The sequence below is a fragment of the Sminthopsis crassicaudata genome, chromosome 3, assembly GCF_048593235.1.
Source record: "Sminthopsis crassicaudata isolate SCR6 chromosome 3, ASM4859323v1, whole genome shotgun sequence".
NCBI lineage: Eukaryota > Metazoa > Chordata > Mammalia > Dasyuromorphia > Dasyuridae > Sminthopsis > Sminthopsis crassicaudata.
In genome coordinates, this window is record NC_133619.1 from 556,265,503 (window position 1) to 556,282,542 (window position 17,040).

General features: G+C 37.4%; 1 protein-coding gene across 11 annotated transcripts in view; it reads right to left on the reverse strand.

Moving 5' to 3' along the window:
* The window catches only part of SYTL2 (synaptotagmin like 2), a 165,880-nt gene that overhangs the window by 55,333 nt on the left and 93,507 nt on the right, over positions 1-17,040 (reverse strand). For all 11 annotated transcript variants that reach the window (XM_074304633.1, XM_074304637.1, XM_074304635.1 and 8 more), the window contains exon 4: positions 6,055-6,193. In XM_074304633.1, coding sequence (XP_074160734.1) covers positions 6,055-6,193 — 139 coding nt within the window. The remainder of the gene's footprint in view (positions 1-6,054; positions 6,194-17,040) is intronic.

Genomic DNA, 17,040 nt, shown 5'->3' on the forward strand with positions numbered 1-17,040 from the left:
ACAGAACTACTCCCTGTGGAAGTCTTGGGTAACCCACCTTACTGTATCCAATCAGAACATCAAGTTATATCAAACCCCCACGGTTTCCTTACAAATCCACTTCTGGTGTCTATTTGATCTCCTCTTTTTGCCAGTCACCTCATTAATAAAACTACCTTTTGCCAAAGAGAAAGGGTATTGTGAATTCTTCACATAACCAAACCCCAACATTTGATGCCAGCTGCTCTTCTCAATCTCATCATTTGGTGCTGAACCCCAGCCTCATCAATATTACAAAACAATGCGATATAGCCCCCAAAATGCTAATTCCATCGAAAGTTCCTCTTGGCTCTGCTTATGAAATCTGAGGGAAAGAGAACCAAAATTCCTACTCCCAGCCTGGGTATCCATGGTTAAAGAAACTGGACAGATTTCAGGGAATCTGTGAATTTGGTCGGGAAAAGAAATCACTACTTTATTTTCACTAATCTCTAGTTAATTAATCATTGTTTTCAATTAAAAAAGAATAGGCTTTATCAAAAGGCCACAAAGGTCACAGAAAATCTAGTTGAGAGGGACAGCTAGGTGATGCAGTAGTCTTGGAGTCAGGAGGACCTGAGTTCAAATCTGACCTAAGAGACTTAACACTTCCTGGCTGTGTGATCCTGGGCAAGTCACTTAACCCCAATTGTCTTGCCAAAAAGAACAAAAAGATGAAAAAAAAAACCTGTCATTTTTTTAGGGGAAAGAAGAGACAGAAATGATGGCGAAGATCTTACAGAGAATAAAAGGGGAATGACACAGTAAAGAAAAAAGATAAAATAAAGAACAATAATAGGTAGTATTTATTTATATATCACATACGATGCAGCAGGTACCGTCTAAGCATTTTACAACTATTTCATTTGATCCTCACCTGGGAGGTATTTTATCTCCGTTTCACAGCTGAGGAAACTGAGTCAAACACACGTTAAGTGACTTGCCCAGCTAATAACTCAGGTGTTCCTGGGGCATCTGCTGAAAGCAACTGAACACAAATCACTTCTGAGTCCAGTCCCGGGGCTCTGTGCACTATGGTACCACCTAGCTGCCCCTACAAACGGAGCCCAGACTGCCTAGTGTCTTCGTGGCTAAGAAATATGAATCCCAGAATTTCAAAGTTCATCCAATCATTCATCCAGTCAGGAGAAAGCTCCTCAGCCCTTGTGGAACAGCCTATTCCATGGATACCTCCAAGCTTTTTATATCCGTTCATTGCTTCTCCTGGTCCCTCTCGAGGGACAAACTGAATTCTTCCTCTAAGGCGGTGAGTTTTTTGTTGTTCAGTCATGTCCGACTCTTTGTGAGCCCATTTGGGATTTTCTTGTCAAACATATTGGAGTTACATCATTTCCTTCTCTAGTTCATTTTTACAGATGAGTAAACTGAGGCAAGCAGGGTTCAGTGATTTGGCCAGGGTCACACAGCTAATAAGTGTCTTGAGGCTGGATTTGAACTCAGGACTTTTGGATTCCAAGTCCAATTCTCTATCCATTGCACTACTTCACCCGATCTTCTAAGGTGATAATCCTTTGCTTACCTGAAGATACCCCACCTTTCCCCATTTAAATGTTCTCTAAGCAAAATATCTGCAAGTCCTTCAATGTCAGATCCTCAGGGATATGGGGGAGCACAGTGGATAGAGTGCTTTTATCATATAATAATGTAAAACAGTTATCTGTGTCCATATCTTATCCCACTACTAGTCTTTGAGTTCCAAAAGGGCTAACCTAAATTAAAGATTAATTTTTCTGACTTTCCCATCAGTCAGCAAAGTTCCCCTGCTATTAATACAACAGATTTGTTTTTTGTTTTTTGTTTTTTTTCACTGTGCCTAGTACTGGGCTAAGCCCTAAGGTTACAGAAGAAAAGGTTGACAGCAGTTCCTGCTCATAAAGAGCTCATGTTCTGGTGGAAAAGACAATATGAACGAATAAATGAATAAAAAGAAGTAAACCACTTTTTCAGCTTTCATTTCATGGTCTCTCTAATAATACGGCCATCATCAAGAGATCCAGTTACCAGGGAGGTAGTATATATGTCATGGACGGTTTTGCTAGTGTACCCCATTCACTTCTCTGAATCCATTCTGGGGTTAGGATAACCACTAATGATGAAGAACTTCCCATGCCTCAGTACCAGTTTTCTGGTCCACAACTGAAGAGATCCTCTCTCCACATGAAGCACTTCCATGGTACTTGGAATAGCTTTAATTTTTCCATCTATTCCTTCAAGAGAACACCCCACTGGATTCTTTCTGTACTTTATATTTAAGGCAATATATAAAAAGAACGTGGGGGAATCAGCCATCACAACTGAGGGAATCAGTTGCCAGAAATAAACTGGGATGTGATAATCCTAAATTCTCACTTTGCTATACCATACACAGAACCCTACCCCTCAATTCCTCCACTTCTTGGTTACTCAGGCTATGTAAGCAAAGATGACTTCATGCTGGCAATAGGTCTTGGAGGGTTCAGAATTAGTTGGGCCCTCTTTGAATTAATACCTGAAACTGGAAGAATTTGATTCTTCTGAGGGGAGAGCCCTACATGACTGAAGTTCAACGTTTCCAGTAACAGAAAGAATTGTCAAGAAGCCTCTTGGGAAAAGCCCCTCAAGCCTAAAATTTCCATTTTCTACCTCTGGTTGGATCATGATCTCAACTCCCAACTTTTGGCTGAGAAAATATTGACAGATAATGAGTCACTCTATTAAATTCATCCTGTTCAAAGGTAAGCTTTCCACTTCACACACCCAGTTCATAAAGGGCAAAGTTTATGTAAGAAAGCATCACAGGAATTCAATATCAGGTAAATTAAGTTTCTGAGAAGAAAAGGAGGAAGTGAGACAAATTTCACAATTCTGGGAGATTACCTAAGCACACACATTATGTACAGGTGCTTGGCCTTTTAACACAAACTCCTAGGATCACACAGTGAATGCCCAAATGGACATCAGAGGTCATCTCATTCACTTCCCCGACTTGTTCTTTACAATCAAGGAAGCTGATGCTGGGAAAAATAAAGTGACTTACTGAGATTATCCAGGGAGCAGATGGCAGAGCTGGAGTTTTAATCTAGGTGGCTCTGACTACAGAAACCTAGGATTCCTTCCTCTGAGCCATTGCCTCCCCCACTAAGCCATAATCCTCAGGTTATAACTAAAACATGAGATTTTGAAATTCTCTACCTCCTATCTTTCCCAAAATTGCCAAATGATGCACATACACAATTTTATTTACTCTCCTTACATCCTGGTGAGTCAATTCAGCTAAGCTTATCGGCTCTAACTTACTGATGAGAGATTGAGAAAGGATGTCTAAGGTCACTCAGTGTTTTAGGCCAAGCTGAGATGACCACCATGACTCTATCTGAATGCTGTGCAATTAAAAGAACTGAAGGAACCTTGGAGGTCACCTAGTCCAGCTCCCTCATTCTTTAAGGAAGAAAAATTAAGCCAAAATAAAAAAAGGAAATGACTTGTCAAAATTCACCAGACAGTAAAGTAGAAGAACCAGGATTCAATCTCTCATCTTCTTTCCACCACGTCGTGTTGCTTCCTTCCTTAACTTGTGGCAGAAAAGCATGGGGAAACAAGAACATCCCTTTCCCCACTCACCAAAATAATGAAGAAACAGTGTCCTTGTGTTCTTAGCTGCCAGAACTCTATTCTTGTATACAGCAGGTCTTAATAAATGCTTGTTAAATCTAATTGAATCAGGGATATTCAGTTCTAGAGGCTTTCATTCATCAGTAATAATGGAGGATGGAAGAGGCTACTTAATCATAGGTGTCTATAGAATGCACAATATGTGCAGACTACTATATGTATAAATGTACACACAAACACATACATATATGCACATACATGATTTTTGTTGGTTCAGTTGTTAATTGTGTCTAACTCTGTGACTCCATTTGGGGTTTTTTGGCAAAAACACTGCAGTGGTTTTCCAATTCCTTCTGCAGTTTATTTTACAGATGAGGAAACAGACAACTGGGATTAAGTGACTGTCCAAGGTCACACATTTAAGAGTCTGAGGCCAGATTTGAATGCAGGAAGATGAATCTTCTTGATTTAACAATGATTTTACCTAATATTTACACAGTGCTTACTTGTACTAGCATTTTATGCACCCCTAGGGGGGAAGTGCTATTATTATCCCCATTTTAGAGATGAGGAAAATGGGACAATGATTAAGTGGCTTGGGCAATGTCATACAGCTAGTGTTTGAGACTGGATTTCATCTATGGTCTTCCTAGCACTTTCTCCACTTCCTCCATACCTGATTCTCTTGGTATCACCTAGATTTATCATAGTGATTTATTTCTCTACACATATATATCTTTATGTATGTGTATACATACACATATAATACAGCTCTTGCTTTGAAGCAGCATATAATACAACTATTATAACTATACTATCAGGTAAAGTGAGATGAATGAATGAATGAAAAAGCATTTATACGTCATGAATACCAGGTACTATGAGAAAAGAGGAGTTCCAGGGAAATGCTATGAGGTATCTGAGGAATGGAAAATCACTTCCTAATAGGTTGGGGAATCAGGAAGGAGTCGGGAGGTAGAATCCTAACTGAATTTGAAAGAAGGAGGTAGACTTTAACATTATCCCTCAATAAGACCCCTTTCACTCAGAAACAGGTGGAATCTCCCTTTTCCCCCTAATATACAAACATTCCACACCTCCACAGACCAGACTTACCATCCACAAGCTGGTTAGATCTTTACAAATTTTAAAAGGATAATAAATCATCTTTAGTTATGGGGGACTGGTAAATATGTCATCCAAAATGGAAGAAATGAGGTTTCTGAAGAAAGGCACAATCAATTGGGAAGACCCACAAATACCAACGGGATCTCAGGCAGGCCCTTTCTTCCACGTCATTTTTCTTTTAGTGAGCCAGAGGCTCATAGATTCTGCTGGATTCCCAGGGAAAATGTCATGGTGTATCCACAGATTTTCTGCCTCACAGGGTAAATATTTCTGACCAGATTGAAATTTACCATTCCTTCCATTATTCCCAAATCCTCCTAAGTCCAATACCTTCTCAAGTAAAGTGTAAGCTCTTCTGTCTTAAATTCAAGGCCTTTCACATCCTCCCTTTTGGGATTTATCTTCCTCCTCTTTACCTGGCTCAGGATCATTCTAAGAAATCTTTTTTCTTCATTGGTTGATTGACTCCCACTTGATCACCATTTTTGGGAGCTCTCTCTACCAATAAAATCACAGGTCCAGTCTCAGTCCATCAGCAACTAAAGTCAGGAGACCCAGAGGTTTAAGTCCTGACAGACATTTAACAGCTGTGAAAAACTCAGCCTCGTGAAATGAGGATAATAATATTCACTTTGCCATTCTGTGTAGCCTCAGTGCTTAGCACAGTACCTGGAACATTTAATATTGTTTAGTCATGTCAACTTTTTGTGACCCCATGGACTATACTGTCCATAGGGCTTTCTTGGCAAAGATACCAGACTGCTTTTTCCCATTTTCTTCTGATTCAAGGCAAACAACGATAAAGCGATTTGCCCAGAGTCACAGAACTAGTAACTGTCTGAGGATGACTTTAAACTCAGCTCTTCCTGACTACAGGTCCCATGCACTGAACCACTTAGCACATATTTCATGCTTAAATAAATGACTGCCTGATTAAATAGATAAATTATAAGATTAAATAAAAATCTACCTCATTGTGCTGCCTATGTTATAATAAGGTTGTTGTAAGAATATTACTATTTTGCCAGCTCTATATGAATGGCTTTTATTCTTCTAATCCATTAGCATTTCTTCAGATCCACACCAGTTCCTTTTGAAGAAAATAAAAATTAAAAAAGCTGAATTTCCTAATGATTGATTAGCTTCATGAAATGACAGGACAATGATCTTACAAAGCAATAACTTTTTATTTTCTCTATTTTAAAGGTAGGAAAACTGAAGCTCAAAGTTAATGACCAATATTCTGGGTTACACAGCAAGTATTCGAGGCACCTCCCTTCATATGCCCTTTCTTACCTTGAGTCTGGCTGCCCACCCATATCTTCTTCTTGCTCTTCCATGACACCCAACAGTTCTGAGGGAAGGAGGATGTCTTTGTTGACATTATTCACCCAGGTTTTCTGCACTCTGGCTGTTCTGTTCTGACTTTGCTCCGCTGAAATACAAACCAACAAAGACAGCAAAGTTATCACCTGCACCACCTGTAAAGCTGTTAATGGCCAGCTGCTGATTTGAGCTGCAGAGCCAGAATCGGAAAGCATGGGTTAGGATTGACTACATCAAGCAAATCCCCACCACAAATCTTCCTCCTTGTGCTGGTCATAATGTGACCCCCTATTTTGAAACCCAGGTCACATACTACCTCTTTTTATTTTGCCTAATTTTCTCTGCTAGAACTTCCTTTTTCAAACTCCTCGAGTTTATTTATATTTATAAAATGTATTTATTTATTTATATAATAGTTTATATTATTTATATAATATTTATTTATTTGTGTAAGTTTATATTCTTAACTTGTACTACTCACATGACACTGAAAGATATCTAAATTCCAGCCCTAGCTCTACATGACTCCCTTCATCTCTCTGAGACTCAGTATCATCATCTGGAAAATGGAGCTGTTAAAAAAATACCTGCCATTCCTACTTTCCAATTCTGCTGTATGGACATCAACCACCACAACAATAAAAACAGCCTTTTGGTTCACAAAGAACTTACATACATATATGTGTATATGTATATGTGTATATATATATATATATATATGTATATGTGTATATATGTATATGTATGTGTGTATATATGTCTATGTGTATATATGTATATGTGTGTATGTATATATATGCATACACACATATACATATATACCTATATATACACATACATGCATATGTATACATATATACACATACATATATACACATATACATATATATACCTACATATATACACACATACATATACATATATATGTATGTATATATGTATGTATAGAGATAGATAGATATACATATCTATATATCTATATATGCTGCTTTTGAGCCATAAAAAAGCAAAAAACAAAGCACACTGACAAATAAATAATGTAGATATTATGATTCCCTTTTATAGACAATGAAACAGGCTAAGAGAGGTAAAGAGCCAACAGGAGAGCCAAGGCTCAGACCCAAAGATTTAAAAGGGACTTGAGTTTCATAGGTACGCCAGCCCTTACCCTAAGTATGCTATCCTTCTACCTCATCCAAAACAAGTGAGCATCTAGCCTTGAAAATATCAAGCAGAAGTGAGTAGAACTAACAGAACAATTTTTACAAAGATAAAAACATCCTAAAGAAAAACAATTTTGAAAAAATATTTAGAATTCTGATCAAAGCAATCAATAAATAATAAACCCTCATGTCAGAGGACTGAAGCATCCTAGAGATAAAGTTCTACTGCAAGAGAGTTGATGGCCTTAAAATGCAAATTGAGACTTGTGTTTTTAGACAGAGGCAAAAAAGGAATTTGTTTTGCTGCTCAGTGAGTATTTATAATGAGTCTTTTTGTTTTAAGTGTTCAGGTGAAGGAAAGAAGTAGGGTTAAGAGACAGATAATAGAGATGAACCAAATCAATTCTAATAGAGCAATAATGAAATGAACCAGCTACACCCAGAGAAAGAACTCTGGGAGATGACTATGAACCCCAATCCTTCTATTTTTGTCCGCCTGCATTTTTTATTTCCTTCACAGGCTCATTGTACATTATCTCAAAGTCCGATTCTTTTTGTACAGCAAAACAACTGTTTGGACATGTATACATATATTGTATTTAATTTATACTTTAACATATTTAACATGTATTGGTCAATCTGCCATCTGGGGGGAGGGAAGAAGGGGAAAAATTAGAAAAGGTTTGGCAATTGTCAATGTTGTAAAATTACCCATGTATATATCTGTAAATAAAAACTAGTAATAAAATTTTTTTTAAAGAGAGACAGATAATAAATCTGTGCAAAAAATAAATGAGATGGATAAACAAGTGATTGAATAAGTAAATAAATGAATTAAAGGACAGATAGAAAAACTAATTAGTGAATAGACAGAGCAATAAATAAAAATTCCATAGAGGGTTGGAGATGGTGAGAAGACATTTTCAAATGATAAAGAACTTACTAGTCCTCTAGGTAGCCCAATTTTAGGTAACCTCTAGTAACAGCTCTGCTTATTAAGAAAATTTTCTTATTATTGAGCCAAATTCTACTTTCCCATTGGCCTTAGGTTAAAACATGTAGGCAAAACAAAATCAATCCCTTTTTTACGTGATAGCTTCAGATATCCTTCCCTGCTAAGTCTTTTCTTTTCCAGGCTAAGCAATCCTAATTCCTTCTATTTTATTTTTATGTAATGCAATTGAGTCCCCTCACTCTTGTGGCACATTGATCCTAGATGCGCTACAGGCTGTGGATATCCTTCTTCAAAAGGGGCTGCCAGTACTGAACATATTATTCCAAGATGTGAATTGATTGGGGAAAAGTACAGTGAAATAATCATATTCCTTCTTCTGGACGTCATTATTTATTACTATAGGCAAGATCACATTAATTATTTTGGCTACCCTGTCATACTGCTGACTCATATTGAGAATACATATAGATAAAATGATGAATCCCTTATCCCTAAGGATCTACCATACATTCCCATATTCACCTTCTCCCACTTCTAAAATAGCCTTCACACAACATTGCCAAACTAGTTTAGTGGTAAGCGGCAAAGTAGTAGGGAAAATACCCTGAATTTAGTGGTAGCATCATAGATTTAGTGCTGATATGGACCTGAGAGGCAATCAAGTCCAATCCCCTCATTTTGCATTTTAAGAAATGAGGCAAAGGTTAAGTGACACCGACAGTCACATAACTAGGATATGTGTCTGAGGCACTCCAAACCTGGCCCTATAAATTCCTTATACTGCCTACCTGCCCGTGACTTGACGTCAGAGGAGTTGGAGTGATGTATTGGTTCTGCTACTTACTAGCTCCTTGGGCAAGTTAACGTCATCTTTTTGGGATTTGTTAAATTGCAAGGAGTCCTGAAACTCTTCAAAACCATTATCTGCTGATTCCTTATGTAAAAATTTGGTCACAATACTACTCAAGAATGTTCAGTGACTCCTTATCATCTACTGAATCAAGTGCAAATTTCTCAGCCAACATTCAAGATTCAACACAATCTGCCCCAATAAAATTCTGTCCTACAACTTCCCCACTGTAGTCTGTAGGGTGGCCAAATGGGACTGGCATATGTCTTTCAAGCTTACCTCACACTTTCCTATCTCTATCTACAATCCATATTCCTAGATTGTCCAGACTTTTCCTCTTCATCTTTTGAATTTCTACCCCTTCATTCAAGCCCAATTATAATGCTATTCCTTCTGGGAAGCCTTCCCTGATCCTCAAGGAAACAGCTGCCCTCCATGTAGACCACATAGAACTTTGCTTGCACGGTTTGGGTTTTTTTAGCCCAGACCTGTCATTTCACTGGTACAGGGAATTTCTAGTGAGGAAACTCTTTCTTATCAATACAGAAAGCAACATTCTGCTGCTTATAATCTTAGGGATTTTGAGACATTGAGAGATTAATTATAAGCACTATAAGATATGCACAGCACTTTATTGATGCTTTCTCATTAGACCCTTACAACAATCCTGGAGTTCTCTTTCATATATTTCCTAGCAGTGTGACTTTGCACAAGTCCCACACAAATACTTAGTTTCATAATCTATAAAGTGAGGATAGTTATTCTCCATGGCCTCTATAGTCAGTTCTAGCTCTTAACTCTATGGTCCACAGATCTATCCACTGTCACTCACATAGCACATTAGTTCTTAAAATGGAAAAATCAAGTTTTACTGTCTATTTTTAAGGAGTTTTCTTCAGAGAATTTGTGTTCCTTTTTCCAAACACTCGTGCAAAGTTCTCATTTCCTTTCCCCATTTTTCCTTTAATTCTCTTTTGAGATCCTTTTTGAATTCTTCCAAGAGAGCCTTGTGAGATGAGGACCAATTCATATCACTCTTTGGGGCTTTATCTGGAGATGAAATGCTTTTAGTGTCCTCAGGGTTTGAAATTTGTTCTTCTCTTTCTCCATAAAAACTATCTATGAACAATGAGATGAACCAAATCAGTTCCAATAGAGCAGTAATGAACTGAACCAGCTACACTCAGCGAAAGAACTCTGGACTATGAACCACTACACAGAATTCCCAATCCCTCTATTTTTGTTCGCCTGCATTTTTTATTTCCTTCGCAGGCTAATTGTACACTATATCAAAGTCCTATTTTTTTTGTACAGCAAAATAACTGTATGGACATGTATACATATAATTGTATTTATTTATACTCTAACATATTTAACATGTATTGGTCAACCTGCCATCTGGGGGATGGGAAGGATGGGAAAATTAGAACAAAAGATTTGGCAATTGTCAATGTTGTAAAATTACCCATGCATATATCTGGTAAATAAAAATTATTAAAAAACAAAAAACACTATCTATGATCAGAGTTCTTTTTGGTTTTTTTGGAAGAGTTAAGTTTTAAACCAGACATCAAGTCATAACTGTAAGGAAGTCACTTCTTCATTTCTTCATCTGTAAAATTAGGAAATTAAGACTCAAGGACTTCCAAGACTCCTTCCAGCTCTACATCTATGATATTATAGATAATAAATTATTTTATATTGCAATCATCTGCCTATACACCACCTTCCCTAAATTCTATGAAGAAAAGGATCAAGTTTTATTTAATATTCTTATTCCCCACAATTCTTAATATATAGTAAGCATAAAAAAATGTTGAATGAATTAGAGTGAGAGAATGAAATAAATTCACATATATCTATAATAGAAACTATAATATAGATGCAAAGGAAAAGTCTAAATAGAAAAAGTTGAGAGACAGCTAATAGTATGAAGTCATACATCTCTTGGGAACCCTTCATCTTAGGCTTTCAAAAACATTTTTCCAATATAATCCCGAAGGGAAATAGAGGTTTTGACAAGTAGGATAAAAAGTCTGCCCATGGCTCACCAAACTGCAAAAAGGTGCCATCCCAATCTCTAGCTTTCACTTTGAATGTTAATTAATGGGGTCCTCTGCAGTATCAGCAACAAGCTCCCATTAATCTCTATATGAGTCACATGTCTGCCCTGATGAGCCAAATCTCATGAGGATGCTCGGGACTGCCTGATGCTGCAGGCTCTTACCAAGTTCTCAGCCCTGAAGGAAAACAACAAAATTCTGCAAAAAAAAGTTTGCAGAGATTTTATCTAGGCAAGGAAGAGTTCTTAGGAATTCAAAACATACTTCATGATAGAAAGAACTGAAAGGGAAACAAGGGTCATTTTGTTTTCTACTACATCATTTCGTCTGATTTCTAAATCAGATTCAACAAAATGCCACATGTTACAAACTAATGTTTAGTCCTAAAAACCCCTGAAAGAGAACACTGTAGATTTTACAAAAGTTAGGCATTATGGAAATGTAAGAACAAAGGAGAATGATCACAGGTGGCAGAGTGGATAGAACCCTTGGCAGGGAGTCAGGCATGAATACCTGAGTTAAAATCTGGCCCCAGATAATTACCAGCTGTATGACTTTAGGCAAGTCATTTAACTTATGTTTGGCTCAGTTTTCTCATCTGTAAAATGGGAATAATAATAGTACCTACCTCCCAGAGTAGCTGTGAGAATCTAAAGAGATGTTATTTGTGCAGAGCTTAGCACACTATAGACATGATAGTAAGCACAATATAAATGTTAGCTACCATACATACCATCATCATTATTTTTAACACTCTGCTTCAACTTTGGAATCTTGGACTCAAGTTTGATTCCAAGTTTTAGTCCTAACACTTAGTAGCCATGTGATCAATAAATCAATAAGTGTTTATTAAGTACCTATTTCAGGGATTTTTATTCTAACGTCAAATTGTTTTTTTAAATATTTATATCTATATCTATCTATAGATAACTATTTCAATATAATCAGTTTCTTTTTTAATACTCTATTTTATCCATTTTAAAAACCTCAGTCTGAGGAGATTCATGGGCTTTATCAGATTGCCAAAGGGATACATTACACATAAATATGTTAATAATTCCTAGCCCATTATGTCCCAGTTATTATGTGAGTTATTATGGGGATCCAAAGACAAAAATAATATTAACAATTCCTGCCTTCAAGGAGCTTACATTCTGGGAGGGGATAATATGAATGTATGTAAATATATACAAGATAAATATTAGAGTAGTGGCTGTGTGATGGAAAAAAGGGGGACAAATGCTTTAAGAGGCAGAGCAATATGTATGACTATTCTATAAGGTACTGGAGTGGGGTGAGGAAGAAAAGTTAAAGATGACTCCAAGATGAATCATTTTCAAATTTTCAAAAAGAAATAGAAAAACCTGAAAAAGGAATGGGTTGTTTTGGAGGGTTTTTTGGGGAGAAGAAAAGAAATGAAATAATGAATTATGTTTTGGATAGGTTGACTTTGCCATCTAATGGGCAGTCTAGGAAGAGACATCCAATAGGCATTGGACATATAACTGGACTCCAGTCTAGGAAAGAGAAAAGAACAAAATACATAGATCTGGGAAATTCCTAGAAGCAGATGAGATTGAGTGAGAGAACAAAAAAGATTGAATGAACACCATGAAAGAAGACCAAGCTGAACCTTAGGGAAGGTCCACAAATTTTGGGTGGGAAGTGGATGATATTGAAGGAGGTGACAATGGAATAGTCAGAGGCAAGTAAATAGAGAACCCGAAGAGATTAATGTCAAAATAGGTAAAGGAGGAGAGAGTTTCCAGTAGTGAGGGTGGGAGGTAAATAGAGAATTAAATTAGAGCAAATTTGATTTGTATACCTGTTTTATATACATATACATATATATATATATGGGATCACTAAAATTTCTCGAGTGAAAAAGGATCATGAGTGGAAAAAAGTTTAAGAAACCCTGAACTGAGTGATTATTAGCAAGTTTAGAAGAGTTCTGGCTGAATGATTAGGTGAGAAGCTAGATTGCTAAGGACTAATGAGTGAATGGGAGGTGAGGAAATGGAAGCAATAAGGAGAGACAACTCTTGCTAGGAGTGTGGCTGTGAAAAGGAGATGCAATATAGACTTGTATCAGGAAAGGATTTAAGGCTGAGAGAATGAAAAGGCTGCTTTTACTTAATAAACATAAGGAAAAATGAAAAACAAAACCAATTTTTGTGGATTCCAAGGTTTCTAGCCTCCTTAGGATCTCTGTAAGTTTCCCATTTATGGTCTGAATAAAAGACAAAATGGCATAATGGATAGAAAACCTGGCTTTCCACTTCCACACATTCTGGTTATGAGACTGCTCTGGGCTTTTTCTTATTCATTAAATGATAGATTTGAAGTCAATGACCTCTAAGGTCCCTACTAACTTTAACTCTAAGATTCTATGGTGATTTAACCTCTCTAGCTCAATTTCCATCTCTCTAAAATGAAACTCAATGACCTCCTTTGCCCCTTTCAGTTCTAAATCTAGGATTCTATGATCCAAGCTGGGGTTCTTACCCCCAGGGGTCCACTTATTCCAGAAAGATCTGTGAATAGATTTTAGGCAATCAGTGGACTTGTTTTTTAAATATTTGGATAACCTTACCTCAATGAAAATGGTTTCTTTGTAATCTTACCTCATTTCCTTAATACATTTAAAAAACATGATTTGGAGAAAAGTCCTTGGTTTTAAAGGGGTCCATGACATAAAAAAGGAAGAGGTTAACAACCCCTGTTCAATGGTTTATAGGTTTCACTCTATTTGAAATTTTTTGCTGAGTTAGGAAGACAATTCAATTTGCTTTTCAACACACTTTTTGTCTCCTTACATAAAATAAATGTCAAAGTCCCCCTTAGCAGATTCCATCACTCAAAGCAATCTATTCAATGAATTTAATTTAACCAGAGAGAGTGACTTGGGGGAGAACAAACCAATGTGGTTTGGGTACTTCTTCCCAAAGGACTCTACTCTCTAGGTATTTAGTAGCTCATTTTCTCTAATTTTGTATGTCAGCCCTTGGGGCTACTGCAATCTGTGGGGAACACAGCAAGGGCATGGTTCTTCCTGGGCAGAGAGAAAAGGGCACAGATTTCGGCCAGAGAGCCAAGAGCCGACAAACAGCATGGTGCTTAGTTCTGAGCAAGGTTCAGGCACATCCGGGATAAGGCATTTAGATGCCCTAGGCAAAGTTTTTAAATGACGTCTTTTATTACCTGAGGCTTTGAGCACTCTACTAAAACACATACCACCTGACACATCTCTAAATAAATACCTATAGGCCAAGGAAAATAACTAAAAATTGTTTAAATTCTAAATTAAAACAAATTCTGGCTTCGAAATATGTGCATTTTTTAAAAATCACATTAAAAGTGTCCTTCATCTTACTATCTCTAATTTCCATCCCCAAGATTGCATGGTGATTTACCTTCCAACTCCTCCTGACTCCAGTTCTAGGGATGCTGAGGCAGGTCAGGAGGCTCTATTCAAAGCCATTGTTATTTTCATGATCAACAGTAGCATCAACAGAATGAATCTACTATTCTCCAACCAATTTCAGAAATGTCTTTCTTGTTTGTGCCACAATTAGGCCAAAGACTCAGTGACTAACCTTATTTTAGGAACAACTGAATATGATCATTATTTAGATGAGCTTAGGTTGAATTGCAAATTGCAATTATCTATGTATTTCTCCTATGTTTATGAGAGGCTATGAACTCTGTAAGGGCATAAACTTTGTCTTAACTAAACTTTGTAGCTTTTCCAGTGCCTACCGCATTTTGTGCTTAATAAATGTTTGTTGGATGAATTTATGAATAAATGAATTTCATAGCTACTGAGCTTCAAAGGAAACCAGGAATTCTAAGAGGTAGAAGGGGGAAAAGAATGCATTCCAGGCCCAAAAAACAACCTGTGGAAAAGCATGGAGACAGGAAATGGGGGAAGGGGGAGACAGAGAGACAAAGACACAGAGAGAGAGAGAAGGAGGGAAGGCTGGCTGAATTGACAAGCGTGTGAAGAGAAAAAAAAATCTGTCATAAGCCTGGAAAGGTAGAATGGAGCTAGTTGTAAAGAGCTACCAGACAGAGAAAATTGTACTTGATCCTAGAGGTAATAGGGAACCAGTATTAAGTAGGGAAATGACCTTTAGAAACATGACCTCGGTAACCATGTGGAGAATGGAATGGAAAAGAAAAGATGAGAGGCAAGGAGACCAATTAGGAGGCTGTTGCAATAGAGTAGATCAGAAGTGATGAGAGACTGGAGTAACATTACTGAAAAAATACTGGTGTATTGTAGCAGCAAACAGTTTAGGATTATTAAAGCCACGGTATGATTTTTCAGTTCAATCCAGACCAAGTTTTCCCATTCAGTTCTATGTCTTTTGGTATTTAGAGAGAGAGAAGAGAGAGAGAGAAAAGAGAGAAGAGAGAAAAGAGAGACAGGCAGACAGACAGAGAAGAGAGAGAAAAGAGAGACAGACAGGGAAGAGAGAGGAGAGAGAAAGAAAGAGAGACACAGAGAGAGAGAAGAGAGAAAAGAAAGAGAGGAGAGAGAAAAGAAAGAGAGAGCGAGAGAGAGAGGAGAGAGAGAACAGAGAGAAAGAGAGAAGAGAGAGAAAAGAGAGAGAAGAGAGTGAGAAGAGAGAGAGAGGAGAGAGGAGAAAGAGAGAAGAGAGAGAAGAGAGAAGAGAGAAGAGAGGAGAGAGAGAGAGAGAGAGAGAGAGAGAGAGAGAGAGAGAGAGAGAGAGAGAGAGAGAGAGAGAGAGATGCTGATTTTTCTTTAGACTAAGGGATTCTTAGGGATGTCATTTGATGGAGACCCAAAAGGGTCATGCAGCTAATTATCAGCAGAATGAAATATAAGAATGAAAAGTAAGCAGACTTAGAACCTACATTTTCTGATCCCCAAGTACATTACTCTTTCCACTAATGCACACTGTTTCCTCCCAGCATCCAGGGAAAGGGTGTGAGGTAAGCCAATGATAGAAAATCAGCCATGAGACATTCCTGTTTCCACTTAAGTCAAAGAACAGAATTGAAAAGGACTTGAGACATCTACAGCTCCAACTTAAATATATTTCTATTTATTACTAGAAAACCATGGATTATAGGATCAACAATCTAGAACTAAAAAGGACTTTGGAGGCCAGTTCATTTAACCCCCATTTTACAGATGAGAAAAATGAGCCCTGAAGAGATTAAGTGATTATTCAAGATCACACAGATAGTACCAGAGAGCAGCCCTTTGAACTTAATTCCTGAGACTCTAGAACTAGTCCTGTGTAGCTTGTGGCTTCCTACTGTCTGTCTCTTTCTCTCAAACTAAGCCATCTGAGCCACACTTCATCTAAAATAGGGTTGCTTTTTTGTTTGTTTGTTTTAAAAACTGAGTATCTTACCCTATCCAAGGCTAGAAGATCACTCAGATCAGCACAGGAGTCTTGACTTGCCCCTCCTTAGGCAATCTGGTGGGTCCTCTTCCACCTCCCCAGCCTCACCATATTAATTCTCAACTTAATATGGAAGCTATGGGCTTAGGCTATTGAAGCTCAGAACTCATCTTAAAAAAAAGATCCCAGCAGCTAGAATCACAGGCATTTATAGGGATTTTAAGCTGAGCTAAAAGCAGAGGCTCTTAAACTTTTTGTATTACCAACCCTTTTAGTAGTCTGATAAATATTCTTAGAATAGTATTTTAGGTGTATAAATTTACACATAGGATTACAAAGGAAATCAATTACATTAAAATACAATGAATATTTTTTTTAAAATCCAAGTTCCTAGACTCTAAGTTAAAAACCCCTGATATGCACAGATTTATAGAAGTATAAATGAATGTGAATCTTAGGTCCATAACATTCTGTTGTTGTACAGAATCACTCAGCTGTATTTCAGAGATGAGTCTAACCTGTACTTTGAACCCCCTTTCAGATC